This window comes from Rhododendron vialii, chromosome 10a, assembly GCF_030253575.1.
Source record: "Rhododendron vialii isolate Sample 1 chromosome 10a, ASM3025357v1".
NCBI classification, from domain to species: domain Eukaryota; kingdom Viridiplantae; phylum Streptophyta; class Magnoliopsida; order Ericales; family Ericaceae; genus Rhododendron; species Rhododendron vialii.
Genome location: NC_080566.1, coordinates 12,821,677 through 12,836,580, shown reverse-complemented (window position 1 = coordinate 12,836,580; position 14,904 = coordinate 12,821,677). Strand labels below are relative to the sequence as shown.

General features: G+C 38.4%; 1 protein-coding gene and 1 long non-coding RNA gene across 4 annotated transcripts; one reads left to right on the top strand and one right to left on the bottom strand.

The window, feature by feature from the left end:
• The first annotated feature begins 834 nt into the window (after positions 1-834).
• LOC131303521 (pentatricopeptide repeat-containing protein At5g67570, chloroplastic) lies at positions 835-10,746 on the top strand. 2 transcript variants are annotated; one of them, XM_058330412.1, is made up of 9 exons: positions 835-1,522; positions 3,402-3,593; positions 4,978-5,059; positions 5,191-5,382; positions 5,478-5,591; positions 6,553-6,646; positions 6,723-6,880; positions 7,674-8,111; positions 9,427-10,746. In XM_058330412.1, exons 1-9 carry the CDS (start codon positions 957-959, stop codon positions 10,177-10,179), a joined length of 2,589 nt encoding a protein of 862 aa, XP_058186395.1. In that variant the 5' UTR covers positions 835-956; the 3' UTR covers positions 10,180-10,746. The 2 variants fall into 2 exon arrangements, with proteins under 2 accessions (XP_058186395.1, XP_058186396.1); XM_058330413.1 differs by lacking the exons at positions 6,553-6,646; positions 6,723-6,880 and having other exon boundaries at positions 841-1,522.
• Positions 10,747-11,490: 744 nt separating this feature from the next.
• On the bottom strand, positions 11,491-14,667 carry LOC131303525 (uncharacterized). 2 transcript variants are annotated; one of them, XR_009192077.1, is made up of 4 exons: positions 13,833-14,667; positions 13,313-13,385; positions 11,870-12,087; positions 11,491-11,796 (listed from the first exon to the last, which is right to left on the bottom strand). It is a non-coding gene; the product is annotated as an uncharacterized LOC131303525 (long non-coding RNA). The 2 variants fall into 2 exon arrangements; XR_009192076.1 differs by having other exon boundaries at positions 11,870-13,385.
• Between the last annotated feature and the right edge of the window lie 237 nt (positions 14,668-14,904).

The window sequence follows — 14,904 nt, the reverse complement described above, 5'->3', positions numbered from 1 at the left end:
CATCAGGAAGGTATTCAAACTCATACAAATATTCTAGATTAGAAGAAGAAGGTGAGAAATTTCTACTGGTGGAGGAACATGAAGGGACTAAGGATGACGTAGCAGAGGAGTGAGTTGTAAACAGGTGATTCATTTTTTAAGTAAAAATCTGGGTTCTCATTTTCCTAAGTACAGCAAACCTTTTTCTTTTTCAACGTAAAAGACTTCAACCAAATTTTTGATTAATAAAATTTTGTATACCAGGGTAGATAAACCGAGACACACTGCTCAATAGCCAAAAGTCTCAAGGTACTTTAATCCACTGATACAAAATTTTTTTAACCAAAATAGTTGATGAAGTTTCTGATGTGGAGGATCCTGTGAAGGCAACCACAGAGCATACGCTTCAAGTTTTTTCTTTTAGAAAAGATTTGAAGTAGTTTTGGAAAAGAAGTTCCTAGAAGAGGGTTTAAGCTAGAATGGAAGACATGACTTTGATACCAAGTTTACAGACACGAAGTAGGTACAAACACTAAGTAGGTTAGGATCAAAGAAAATACAAGACACAGGATATATTAGGAAGACACTGGCTTTCATTAACTTGAATTTTACAGAGGTGAAGCTCTCCTTTTATAGACGGAGTAAGAAGGCTCTACAGAAGGGTACATAATTGGTGCCCGTAATTTTCTAATGCACCTAAGACTTTTGTTACAGAGTAATAACTACTACTTTGCTTTACAAGACTTTTACTATTCTAACTACTCCGAGACTTGACTTTAGTTTACAAAGCATTTATTACTATTACAAACTGTGATTTGGGAATTCAAAAGGTCCAATGTTAGAGTTGCTGTACCCCTTATAACTCCTCGATGAGATCGCGAGGATAAGAAAAAACAGAAAAACCTTACCACCTCCTCCCCGATTCCCACATTCAAGTTAACACTCACTTCGCTCACGCTCCCGCCACCACCACCACCATGGAAGCAGCTTCAACCGGACCTCCTCGCCTCCACCCTACACCACCCCAACCCCCCACCGACCAACAACTCACCCAAAAACTCCTCCAATTCAACCTCACCCCCACCCCCAAAACCCTCCACGCCCTCCGCAAGAAACAGCTCCGAAAAACCCTCCGCAAGTCCAACCAAAACCGCCCCACCACTCCCCCTTCCGACGAAGAAGTGGAATTATCGCACTTCCAAGCCCTAAAAACCGAGTACAGAAACTTCACCAGAGCCATCGACGCGAGCAAATCCAAACCCAAGGACGGCGCCGTTCTGATGGTGGGGAAACCGTGGGAGAGGGCGGAGGCGGGAGATGAGTTGAGGGAGGTGGCGAGCAGGGAGGAGTACGGCGGGGAGAAGCTGAAGGCGGAGCATTTGAGGGAGCTGAGTGGGTTCCTGGAACGGGACCGGGATGAGTTCCGGTGGCTTCTGGATGACGATGTTGAGATTGAAGGGGGGTGGGTGGAGGATAGTGGGAGGAGGAACTGGGCTCCGCGGAAGCGCGGGGAGGAGGAGTCGATTCGGTTTCTTGTTGATAAGTTCGTCCTTCCTTCTGTTCTCCTTGCCTGTGATTAATTATTTGGATATAACCCTGCTTTTGTACGTGTAGAGAAAGCTTCTTCTTCTTTTCTTTTTTTTTTAAAAATAATTCAGGTATCTGGTCCAGCTTTTGCGCACCTTACTAATCCTGGGACCAATCCCACTTGCGGAGGTCCCAATTAAAGTCAGAGCAAAGTTTTGTATGGACTGGCTAAGGAGTTGATAGCACCTATCTCCCAATTAAAGTCAGAGCAAAGTTTTGTATGGACTGGCTAAGGAGTTGATAGCACCTAAGGAGTTGATAGCACCTAAGAATTTGAGACCTTATGAGGGAGCAAACCCTAAGTCCTGAGCCTCGACCACTAGGCCAACACCTTGGGGTTGTAGAGAGAGAGCTAAGATACCATCAAAATGTATATTTTTTTCTTTTTTTGCAAAGCATTTCAACGAGCAACCCCAAATCTAAGCATAAATTTGAGTAAACTCTTCGTTGATTGACAAAGTTGTGAGTTTAAGAGAGAGGAAATGACCTTTGGAAACTTGAGCGCCAAAATTTTAAGTCTTGAGTAAATATTTTGAGTACAACTTTAATCTGATAGCTTTGAGTCAAGAGCTGTAGTGAATTTAGGAGGGTTTTACTTGGGCTTTGGTTCTGAGTCAAAAAAAGGGGTAAGGGCCGGTGATGCTCTTTTATGAATAGGAGTCTAAGAAGCACGGACACTTCAACAAAGGTGACTTATCTATGTCCGACAAGCTTATGATGCCGACACTTCTCGGACAAACTCGGACTCGTGTCTCATACTTTTTATTCGTGTCCATAATCAGAAATAAAAATCTCAATTCAATTCGGACATGTGTCCAACAATCATTTTGCAATGTGTCCGACATATCTTGGGTGTCTATGACTAAGAAATCAATACGTATCAACGCATCATAGACACTTACTAAGATGTGATTACCAAAAGGTTGGAATTTGGCATATCATCGTATTAAACAAGTTGGAAAAATGGTATGGTAATGGTTAATCATATTTGAGCTTAGATAAGAATGTGTCATTGACCTCTGGCTCAAGAAGTGTTATGGCTAATCATATTTGAACTTCAATTAGAATGTATCGCTGATCTCTGGCTCAGGAAGGTGCAACCTTTGGCTCCTATCAAGTATGGGAGAAATTCAAAGGCTATGTTTAAGGAGTACTCGAGTCTTATGTCCTTCTAGATTCTTCATTGTTTATTGTTTCATATCTATAACTAACTAACTAACTAGTTGAATATATTTAATTTAATGTATCCGCATGATATCTGTCTTACTTTTCAGAATATTAACATATAATCATGTCTGTGTTGTGTTGTGTCGGTGACCTGTGTCCGTATCCGTGCTTCTTAGATAGGAGTGTATGTTTTAGTTGTTACGAAGTGAAGTTTTGCATGTTTAAGTTGTTATGAAGTTCCGCTCCACTGTTATGCATTTTTGATAGTGACAAATTAGTGAAGTTTTGCATGTTTAAGTTGTTATGAAGTTCTGCTCCACTGTTATGCATTTTTGATAGTGACTAATTGGTGAAGTTTTGCATGTTTAAGTTGTTACGAAGTTCCAGTGTTATGCATTTTTGATAGTTTAAATTTTCACCTATTTTTTGGGCTTATTTTTTACGATGTGTTCACACTTTTTATGGTATTAGACCATTACTTACATATTTTTATGACTAAGTACGAAGTCTGCGCAGAAGTTTTATGAATCTGTTTTGCTAGTTACAAAAATATTTGGTGATTAGTTACAATTTATTATATTTAGTTGCTATACTATTGAATAGTGTGTACCATGGGCTTCTGTTGTATGTACATGTGTATGAGTTGCATGTGTGTGTGTATTATGTAGGTTGAGTGGTACGGAACTGAGTGTGAAGGACTGGAAGTTATCAAGGATGATGAAGAAGTCAGAGCTACAATTTACAGAGGGTCAATTGCTTAAGATTGTTGAAGGGCTTAGGGTGAAAGGACAATGGAGGAATGCAATGTCTGTTGTGGAGTGGGTGTACAGCTCCAAGGAACACAGACATTATAAGAGCAGGTAAATTTGTTTGTGTTCATTTGATTTGTGCTTGGAAATTTTGAAATGTGATTGTTCAGTCTTTAGTTGGAGGAGTAGTTATTGAACATTCGAGGATGAAAAATAGACGCATATTAATTGACACTTATGAGAATATATTTTAAATAAATGCTTCCCAAGGTTCACTTTGTTTAGGTTTTTACTTTGGCATCAGTTGCAACTTAGTAGAATTTGTAGATCATCATAGTCAAAAGACTCGAAATGTACAGGCTGTCTCTCCATCATAGCCATCACCACATCGCCGTCGCTAAGAGAACCACCACACATTCACCTCTATCACGGCGCCTGTCATGTAGCACCTGAAGCCTCTCTCTCTCTCTCTCTCTCTCTGATGATGATGATGATGATGTGTTCAGAAACAAGAAGAGAGAAAATTTCATCACTTGTTTTCTGTATCCCCTTTATCGAATAGTATTTGCACTCTATTATGTCATGTTTTTGTCACGTAAAGTAGTATCTTAAAGGGGATGAAATGAGCGGGCGATTTAGAGCTATGAAATGAATCCCATGGATGTACAATAAGTGCAATGCGATGATTTATCTGTTTTGTGTATTTTCAATGACCACGTACAGAGATAACTTTCATTGTTCGTCTATAGCGAACAGAGAAATTTATACGTGAAGTGTGTTTTCAAAAACCACTTATAGAGACTAGTTTTACTGTCGGGTGAGATAAGCTTCTCTTTTCGAGTAGAATCAACATATAAAAATAATGATTTTGGAAAACCACTGAAGAGATAACCTTACTGTTCAGTGTATTTATCCGTCTTGTGCGGCCATTGGAATTTTTTTTCCAACCGTCAAATTTTGTTTTTGTCGCCGGTGACCAGCATGGAGGCAGTGACTGTCATCTGTGACAGTGCTGGTGGTCGTATATGGTGGCTGAGAGGGTGTAGCAAATAATGAGGGCAATGTTGGGATTCTATCTCTTTTTTGATTGGTTTGACTTTTGGCATTAAAAACAGGAATAGATGGATTGAGTTAAAACTACATCCACATGAATCTAAGGCTAAAGCTCCCTATTTTTTTCAGTTATTTATGTTGTTTAACTGGGTGAATGGTGTGGTTTTGAGAGGCTTACTCTTCGAATGAACTTCATAAGGTAGTATACTCCCTGTGTCTCATATTGTGTTTCGATTTTCGAAAGTCATACTTTATTTGGAAAACCTCTACGATCCACATAAATATATGTTCTCTCTCCAAATAAATGCATGTGCTTTGGAAATGGACAAACATTATGAGATGGATGTAGTGTTAGTTATTATGTTAGTCGTGGAATTTGGCAATTTCGCTCATATTCTGTGAGCATTACTATTTTCTTCATTGATTAGTTTATTTTTTGTAGGTTTGTATACACCAAACTTTTGTCAGTTCTTTGCAATGCAAGGAGACCTCGCGAAGCTCTTCAGATCTTCGATGTGATGCGTGTAATGATAAAAACTTTACTACTAATGCTCATGAGAATTATGTGCTTGAATATGTTAATGTTTCGAAGTCCGCTTCTCTTTAAATTGCACGTGTTGTATTGCTGGTCGGAACTTAACTCCAAGTTATTTAGGGAGATTGCCAAATATATCCGGATATGCCTGCATATCACTGCATCGCTGTTACACTAGGTCAAGCTGGTTTTCTGAAAGAACTGATGAAGATTATGGAATGCATGAGGAAAAAACCTGCTAAAAGATTGAAAAATATGCGCCAAAAGAACTGGGAAGCTATTCTTCAACCTGATGTGGTTGTGTTTAACGCTGTAAGAGCTCATCAGTTTGTCTCACTAAATTTTCCCCACACCAATTAATCTTCACGTTGGCATAACTTCTTTGATTATATCGAATTGTTGGTTAGGTAATGAATGCTTGTGTTCCATCCCGTCAATGGAAGGGTGTATCTTGGGTGTTTGTGCAGTTGAGGAAAAATGGTCTGAGGCCCAATGGAGCAACTTATGGACTTGCAATGGAGGTAACTGGATCTTCAAGTTAAATGGCAGGCTATGTGTTATGAATCACTATGTTGTATGGATGCTTATTAGTCTAATATAAGATCGTTGACTGAGCAATTTTATTTGTTTACAAGTGTGAAGAGTAAGAGACTCATTGTAGGTAATCTCAAGGAGCAGTTTTATTAATATAAAATGGTGGCTGCATAAAAACGTGGGTAACCATCCCACAAACATAAAAAGAAATCATTGACGCACAAAATCAGGCACAAAGGGGAACATTCGTAGAGTTCACTAGAGTTCAATGCTTTTTTTGCCAGACCATCAGCTAAGAAGTAGGCTTCCTTAGAATATCAGTCATTTGATGTCCCATTTAAGGTATAGAAGAGTCCTGCAGTTAAAAATGAGAGGAGAAATCCATGGTGATACGTGGTAGATCATTAAGCAATTGATGAGTAATGCTGGAATGAGTTTCCAAATCTAACTCAGTTTCCAAATCATTAACCATGATCCCATCCAGTATAAGATCCATTCTAACTGCTTTTAGCTCTGGTACAAGGTTAGTTGTGGCTCCAATAGCTTGGTTAAAATCTTAAAGCCATTGTCCGAAGCAATCCCTGAAAACCCCTCCAATGCTTGCTTCACCATCTTGGGATAAAACACTACCAGCAGTATTTCATTTTTATTCTGTTTTGAAAAGGGGGGCAACCACCTGATAGGGTTAACTGTGAAATTTTTTGGAGGGGTTATATGTTTGGATTTGGATTCCTTGAAAGAGTGGTTTCCAACACATTAAAGCTATGAATGTGGAGAAAACTGAGTTCATATCATGCCATTGCGTCAGTCACATACTAGCTTTGGATCTTTTCTATACACTTGAGTATTGACTGGCTTTTAAGTGGAACAGATTGTATACCCTAAAACAATTTATTTATATGCTGGCTATATTTTTATTCAAGTCTTACAGGAATTGCTTGTTGAAAGGTAATGTTACGTTCTGGAAAGTTTGACCTTGTACATGAGTACTTTGGAAAAATGAGAAGAAGTGGGGAAGCTCCAAAAGCCCTTACTTATAAAGGTATGTTGGCCTCCCTTTACTGTCACTGGAATTTGGTGTTTGGTGGCTTAAACACCCATTTTCTCCAACTTTCTAGTTCTTGTCCAAACCTTTTGGGAGGGAGGTAAAGTTGATGAAGCAGTTCAAGTAGTCAGGGACATGGAACAAAGGGGAGTGTTTGGGACAGCAAGCGTGTATTATGAGCTAGCTTGCTGCCTTTGCAACAATGGGAGGTGGCAAGAAGCTTTGCTCGAGGTCAGTTTTTTTGTTTTTGGGATTTCAGGTCATAACTTTCTTAGCATTTAGAATTTATATTTGAATAATATGTGATGGCTTTAATAATTGGTAAATACACCTGAGAATGATATGAAATTTAGAGTGGGCTCTGTGAATGATATGACTTAGGAGTAAGCTCTGCTGATTTCAGCTGGACAAACTTATTCACGTGGTTATGATTGATTTACTCTCACCTATCTGATTTTGAGTGGTTTAAGCTAGGTTGATCAGTCTATCTCATGCAAAAAACAGTGGCAATTGTTGGTCATCAGGGTTTTAGTCCTCCTACTAGGTTGTGCTTCTGCTTGTGTTGGGAGTCCATGAAGTTTCAGGTGTTTACAGAGCTATAACTCTGTGCGTCTTTGTGTAGTTAGTACCATTGGAATTGCTCTAATCTTGTTTGCTACTCTGTTTCAATAAAATTATAGATTGATGCATTCCCTTTCATAGCTGATACTGCTTCAGGATATAGGCCCTTAAGGTTTGCTCCAAGACCACATGCATGTACATTTTTGGGTAAATCAGTAAATGACTTATGTATTCTTCTTTTTTTTTTTTTACTGCACCAGGGTAAAACACCGCAGACTGTTGTAGGAATTTGCAACGGTGTTACTGTTATAGATTCATTCTTGAGTCTTGACAGAATAATATTATATCATGATGAACAGGGTCATCAATTTGTGTCATTTCTATATTCCTGTCAGTCTGTTAAATCTATTATCCAATGCTACACGAGGAAAATTTATTCAATCTCAAAAACACCTAACTGCAGGTTGAGAAGCTGAAAAAACTTCCTCACACTAAGCCTTTAGAAGTTACCTTCACTGGCATGATAATGTCTTCTTTAAGGGGGGGACACATTCACGATTGCATCTCTATGTTCCAGCATATCAAAGACCATTGTGCGGTTGACATTGGCATCATAAATGCCATGCTCAAAGTCTACGGAAAGAACGATATGTTTTCGAAAGCAAAGGAGTTATTTGAAGAGACCAAGAGTATGAAATCTGATTCTAACAACAGCCTGAATGATTTGGGCTCTTCCCTTAGTGCAGATGCATATACTTACTGCATGATGCTTAAGGCTTCTGCTAGCGCTCATCAATGGGAGTACTTTGAGTGTGTGTATAAGGAGATGGCACTCTCTGGGTATGTCCTTAATCAAAGTAAACATGTGTCTCTGCTTATCAAAGCCGCCAGAGCTGGGAAGGTAAATTATATGCGACTACCTCTCTATTAAATTGGTGTTTTCTATTTCTATGCTCTTCCATTAGTACTTTATACTTCCGTCCGTCCCATAGTTTGGTTATCTACTCCATTTTCAGATGTCCCAAAATGTATGTCCATTTTGAAAGTCAAAGCACAGAGTTCGTAAGTTTCAGAAACTAATCCTTCCTAATTGTCATTGTATTCTAAAGTTAAAATACAGGGGCAATGTAAGTGATTAATGTCTCCCATGTTTTTTAAATGCAATTATGACTTATTCCCTTAAAAAGATGGAATTCCCAAAAGGGACCGCAAATATGGGATGCGGTTTTTCTGTTTTTTGGGGGTGGGGGGTGTTTACTATGTATAAATTATCTGCCCCATAAATACTGGCATGTTAAGAGAAAAGTACACACATCCATAATCAATTTCCAAAATGTTGCAAAAATAATTGTTGATGTTTTGAGGGCTAAAGGTAAAACTAGTGAACTCCATGAAAACATTAGTAATGAAAATGGAGGTATAGCTGAAGTGTTTCTAGGATCTTTCTCCATACTCGCAAGGAAATGTTTCAGAACATAGTATGTCATTTATCACAATGAAGGATGTTGGGAAGCTGAGCAACAAGAGGGGAACGTTGTCCCAGATTTTGTGACATGAAATTACTGCAACATGAGGCTAAATGATCCATCCGCTTTGAGGCAGCCAAGGTCAAGAAAAATGCTAAAATTACCATGGGCATGACGTACAGCCATCAGACTACTTTAGCGTGTTATTTCTAGAGTTGGTAATGTGGAGTTTGCTTTGCTTTTCTTTCCTTTGTTTACCTCTGCACCTGTGGGCGGAAGGAGGCTAAATGTTTCTTTGCGCAATTTTGTCATTGCTTTGACCTACAGCCATACAGCTACTTTCGTGCATTTTTTCTAGAGTTGGTATTGGGGAAGTTGCTTTGCTTTGGTTTTCTTTTCTTTGTTTACCTCTTGTGTTCGAGCTAGAGATAGACGATTTTATGAGGTTTTTGTTGTTCTTAGGAGCAACAGATAGTTCAACATGAGAATATCCTATCTTTTGGTTTCATAAGTTGGTGGGTGCCATCAATCACTTCTAACATGAATTTAGAATCATGTGTTCGAACTTCAAAAACTGGAAGACTGATAAAAAACCAATCATTCTATTCTCTCAATGTTGATTGTGTGCATAGTATAGGTCTGGCTTAGGTTATGGCAACCCATTTTTTTCCCTTTGAAAAGTCCCTCGTGGTACAGTGGTTCGAAGAAATCAAAGGTTTCTTGTTTTCAACCATAATGTTCTTGATGCAGGGGCATCTGTTGGAGCATGCATTTGACAGTATGTTGGAAGCTGGTGAAATACCTTATCAATCAGTGTTCAAAGAATTGATATGTCAAGCAATACTTCAGCATGATTATGAAAGAGCTATCAGCATAGTCAAGGTTATGGCTCATGCTCCATTTCAAGTCACTGTAAAGGAGTGGACAGACTTCTTTGAGCGAAATGGAGACAGGATCAATAGGGGGAGTTTAGAGGAGTTGTTGGAAACTCTCAGTAATAATGATTTGCTTATGGAAGCCACCGTATCAAATTTGACTAAGTCATTGTTATTTCTCAGTAGATCTGATAAGGTGGGTGATATGTCAAGGCCAGTAGCTTTTAATGGTTCGTCTGTTGACCAATCACCTTCGGCTGGTGATAATGGGAAATTAGATTGTGGTGGAAGTAGAAATGTGCAGAATTTTTCTGAAAGTACAGAGGGCATTAATGGCAAAACACATGATATACATGGTGTTGGAAAAGGTAACCTATTTATCAGCCTTGAGGATTTGGCTCTTGATGTGACATCTGATGAATCAACTTATGACTGTGATGACGAATTATTGAATCATACTGAATGTGGAAACCTAGATATGGAAGAGATAGAAATTGATGAACCAACCAGCTTAGTTGGCGACACTCATGAATCCAACCTACCCTCTGTGGACGAAATTCTGGAATCATGGAAAGAGGGCAGGAAAAGCGATGGAATTATTTTCCCCTTTCAGTTTGGTGGAAAGTAAGTGCAAGTTGTTTTATAACAGCTTGTCAAGTGAGCAAAACTATGGTTGTATGTCCGAGTTACAGGAGTTCGAAGAGTTTAAAGAATTCTGAAGTAGTACATAAAGATCTCTTGTGGATGCTTTGTTAGTGGTGCGGGAAGAAGATAGCCAACAATTGACGTGCTAAGGGTCGAATATATCTGAACCGGATGAGATGGGCTTTTATGGTTGAATTAGGGGCTTTAACAAGGCTTCAGTCTGTTGTTGTCAGTGTTATTATCCGGCTTGGAGCCCCCTCTGCTGTAAGATCATTTCTGGGAACAGTGAAGATTTCAGAGACTTGGTTTTGTTTTCAGTTTCCACAGGCGGCACCTATTTCAGTTTGAGGGCATTAACAAGATTTCATCAAGCTTGCTGGTGGGTGGAACTGCATCTTAAGCTTTGTAACTGGTTTGAGTTGATGTTTTATTAACTTTAGGTCTCCTATTTTTCCTTGCATGTCAAATGCATAGTAGGCAGGTATGGGATACTTGTTGATACGTTTTATGCTTCTTATAATGTAGTATTTTGATTTCTGAAAAAACAAAACGAACTTGGTGTCTCACAGTTTTGACATGAGCCAGTTCCCCTAATCCTCCATACATTTGGTAAAACGTATCAGGAGTTTGATTCAACTGGTTGTAAATATCTGCATTGCATAAATATTAGAAGGGTATCTGGGTTGAAGTGATGAGCAGAGTAGCAGACATAAGAAAGAAGTTCAAATTCAAAGAAGGATTTCTAGGATAACCCCAATCAACAGGAGCAGCAGTATTGTTGTTGAACTCAGGCACTCAGCCTACGATCCCTTACCATGCCGGGATCAGCTCACCTCCATACCCCTTCTCTCAAGACCGTGTGTATATATACTCCCACACTATAGAGCAGTATCTATATTTGGACACTCCTGATGTAGATCAGCTGCGAGTGGGGGTTGTTGAAGGTGATTAAAGAGAAGGTAGTGAAGATGCAAGGAAAATTCAGACAATCTCAATTATCCCAAATTCTACAGTTTCATTAGATTGAAAATTGGGGAATTCTATTCAGTACAAAGCCTAATCATGAATTTGAGAAATCACAATCCGATAGTTGAAATTCAATTCGAGAGCTACTAATTTGATATTCTTCTTCTGCTTTTCATGAAGGAAATGGTTCCTTGCTAGTCCCAAAAAATGGACATGGTTCTCCATTTGGTGCAAGGGGTCTTCAAAATTTTAAATATAGAGAATGAAAATTGCCACTGGTTCTCCAAATTTGGTTTTCCGAAATGGAGTTATTGGTATGGGTTAAAGATGCTCTAACTAGGAAATCATTTGACATTAAAGGTTTTTTACTATATGTTCTTTTTCTTCTTCTTCCCCAACCAAACATACATCCCCAATTCCTAGTCACTTAACTAGTACAAAAACATTTTCATGAACCATGACAACTCAGATGTAGGTATCACGGGAGCCATGAATCTATTAACCTTATTTGGTGGCATTGAATAGATATCTGATGCGATACTGGGTTCTTTTCTAGATTGTTCCTCTCCTAACCATCAAATGAGACCTTTCCGTATGAGATTGCTCCAAGCAACACAGATCCTTCAGGACAGTTCTGCAATAAATTAAGCAACATTAATCATACAATCCACTGGAAGGGAAAAGGGGCATTCCTAGTATTCTAATACCATTGGGAGCTTGTCTTTGGTTGGTGGCCCCACATAAAATGCCTCACTCTTAAAACAAAAAACGCAGTAGTTAGTATGTTATCAGAATAGTGACAACTATCGTACATAGTTTCATGAAGAAAGCTACATACCTAGGCACTAAAATAAAGGATTTAAAAGCTATCGTTACCCATCACTGGGCCATCTGGTTGAGAATAAAAGCTCAGGCGAATGACTTCCTGGATTATGAAGTAATCGCAAGACCATTTAAACATAAATTACAAGCTGATGTGCAGTAGATCTTTCCGAAATTACATATTTGAGACTGATGAAGAGTAGTATGGTAAAGGAGTGATACCACAATGCCTATCCGTTTTGAAACCTTTTAACATATATTTGATATGAAACTTGAGAGTAGAGGCAGTGATGAAACAAAACTATAAGACAGGTGATGAGGGAGTGACAGATTAATGAGACAGTGTAGCTGACAGAATACGATTAAATTTCCACTTAATAATTTCTCTTCTCCATTATGCAATAATGGTCCTAATGCTTTTCAGAAACAATATACAGGTAACATTTTGCATTTGATGAATTTAATAGCATCCACAAGCAAGCTAGTAATCTGATATCCTATGTCACGCCTCACATCTATAAAGTAGAGCTCATTTCTTATATCCAGTCATACGTGGAACATGTCTCATGTGGAACAGAACTTCCAAAGGAAATGGACTAGCATATACCAATAGTGCATTATGCGAGTAAAAAATGATGCATAATATCATCAAATTATTTTCAAGAACGTTTTATGTGGCTAAAGAGTCTACACAGATTCTGTAAAATATTTGTTAAAAACGTGTTGGTCTGCGAATGATGAAAAGGGAACACATTGAGTGGCTGTAGAGTGATGTGCAATGCAACACACATTATCACAACTAACATATGAGAGGCAATACGAGAATTATTGAAGCGGAAGGTCAATTAAGGTACGCACAATTTATCTCATGAAAAGCCTACCAGCTAGGCATTTGGTGAGATTCAATGAGTACCAACATAAGCGTACTACTAAGGAGTTCCCAACTAAGACATCAGCAAATAGAATAGTGAAGCTCATAAGTATCTTTGTATTGATTTTTACAGTAACCCAGTATGCAAGTATACTTTGCACTAAATCAAGTCATCAAATAGGACTATCACAATTATATTCTTCCACAAAGATAATTGCAATTCAAGATATCAGTGTACTGATGACAAAGAGAAGGCAAAGTCGATAACTTGATAATTCTTATCTCACATGGTTTATGCAGCTCATGAATGCGATTGGCAACAAAAAAGAAATTAATTGAAGATGCTGAAAATGCAGACAAACAAGCACTACACATATTCTTAAAAACATGCTAATAGCAGTTGCTCCTTTGGAAGCAATTCACCACATTTCGGATGTTTCTTAAAATAAGCCACTACCTTGTCCTCCAATTTTCTTTCAATGAACAGTAGTAGCTGCTTCATCTTTTCCTAGTATTGCACATCGTCATGCCTGAAATAGGATAATTGCCTCGAGAAATTAGCAGCAGCCTAAAGTTGAAATTAGCAACAGCCTAAAGTTGATGCACAGGTTGAAGTTAAAGGTTGTTCAAAGTTGTCATTGAATTCTAGAAAACTTATGTGCAACCAACAGCTCCACTATGAACTATATGATTAACTCAACCTTCCACTCAAATTCATTAACAAAAAAGAAACAAAAAACATCAGCTACTTATTTTGAGAACAGGATGATCATTCCAAGGAACGAGGCTTTAAATCAATATCAAGCCATCATGCCTTTCAAAGATATGCTAATTATTAATTGGATACATAAGGGAGATAGTTCCCATCTGAGTAGCAAACACAAGTTTGGAAACTTCAAGGTAATCCTAAATTTTCTACAGAATTGAACATTACTCGAAGGAAATACATGTTTCAGTAAAGGAAATAAGAGTCATACCTCAGATAAAACTGTAAACTGTATTGACCCTTGGGAAGTTTTGCATATTTTGGGTATACATCACCCATGGCATACACACGCTATGATTTCTAAAACAAATGCAAATAGGAAACAGAGAAGCTTACAACCTACTAAGATAGACATGATACTTCTAGATTAGCTAAAGCATCGTTGTGAAAGAAACGCTCCAATTTCCAGCATATAATTGCAAAACGGAGGTGCATAGTGATAAAAAGAACACAACAGGAAGTAAAGCTAGTATGCTAGCACTTTCATGATGAATTCATTAATTGCATCAACTGATTTTAGTTTAAGATCATGGCTGATTTGCTTCTACCACTGCCAAAAATATGAAAATTGAAAGGCACGAATTAGAGAGGTACTAAAGATGCATGATTGTTATCCTTCAATGTGTCTTCGCACGTATCTCTACCATTCTTTCGTTAAAAAAGGCCATCGGTTATACATTTATGTGCAGCGAAAAAGGGGGAACCATGCTCATCCACTCCATAGACGACACTCAACCACCTAGACACCAAGCAAGCAATAGGAATTCCACCACAAACTCTACCAATGAATAAATGCAATAAATGTTCCAAAAGTAAAAAGTATACGTGAACAATAATTTTCACACCCTCCTCTAGAGAAAAAAAAAAACAAAGAACACTTGAAGTATCCACAAAAATTGCCACAATGTGCATTTTCTATGCATTACTATTAATCTTAGTATGTTGCAGCCTTTGAAGGATGATGAAGAGTCTTCCATCACTAAATTATCTTAGTACGTTGTGCATTTTCTATGCAATACTATTAATGTTAGTACATTGCAACCTTTGAAGGATGTCGAAGAATCTTACATCACTGAAATAAGAGTACTGCTATTGGTACCGACGGTACCATAGGGAAAATGTACCGACGACCACCGGACAGCCGATCCGAGCCGTCCAAAAATTTTAAAAAACAAAACCGAGTGGGCCCGGCGCGAGAATCAATGGCATCCGAGGTGTGTAGGGTACTTGATCTGAGCACCCCTTCTCCGTCAATCTCCTGATCGAGTATTAATGTGCTAAAC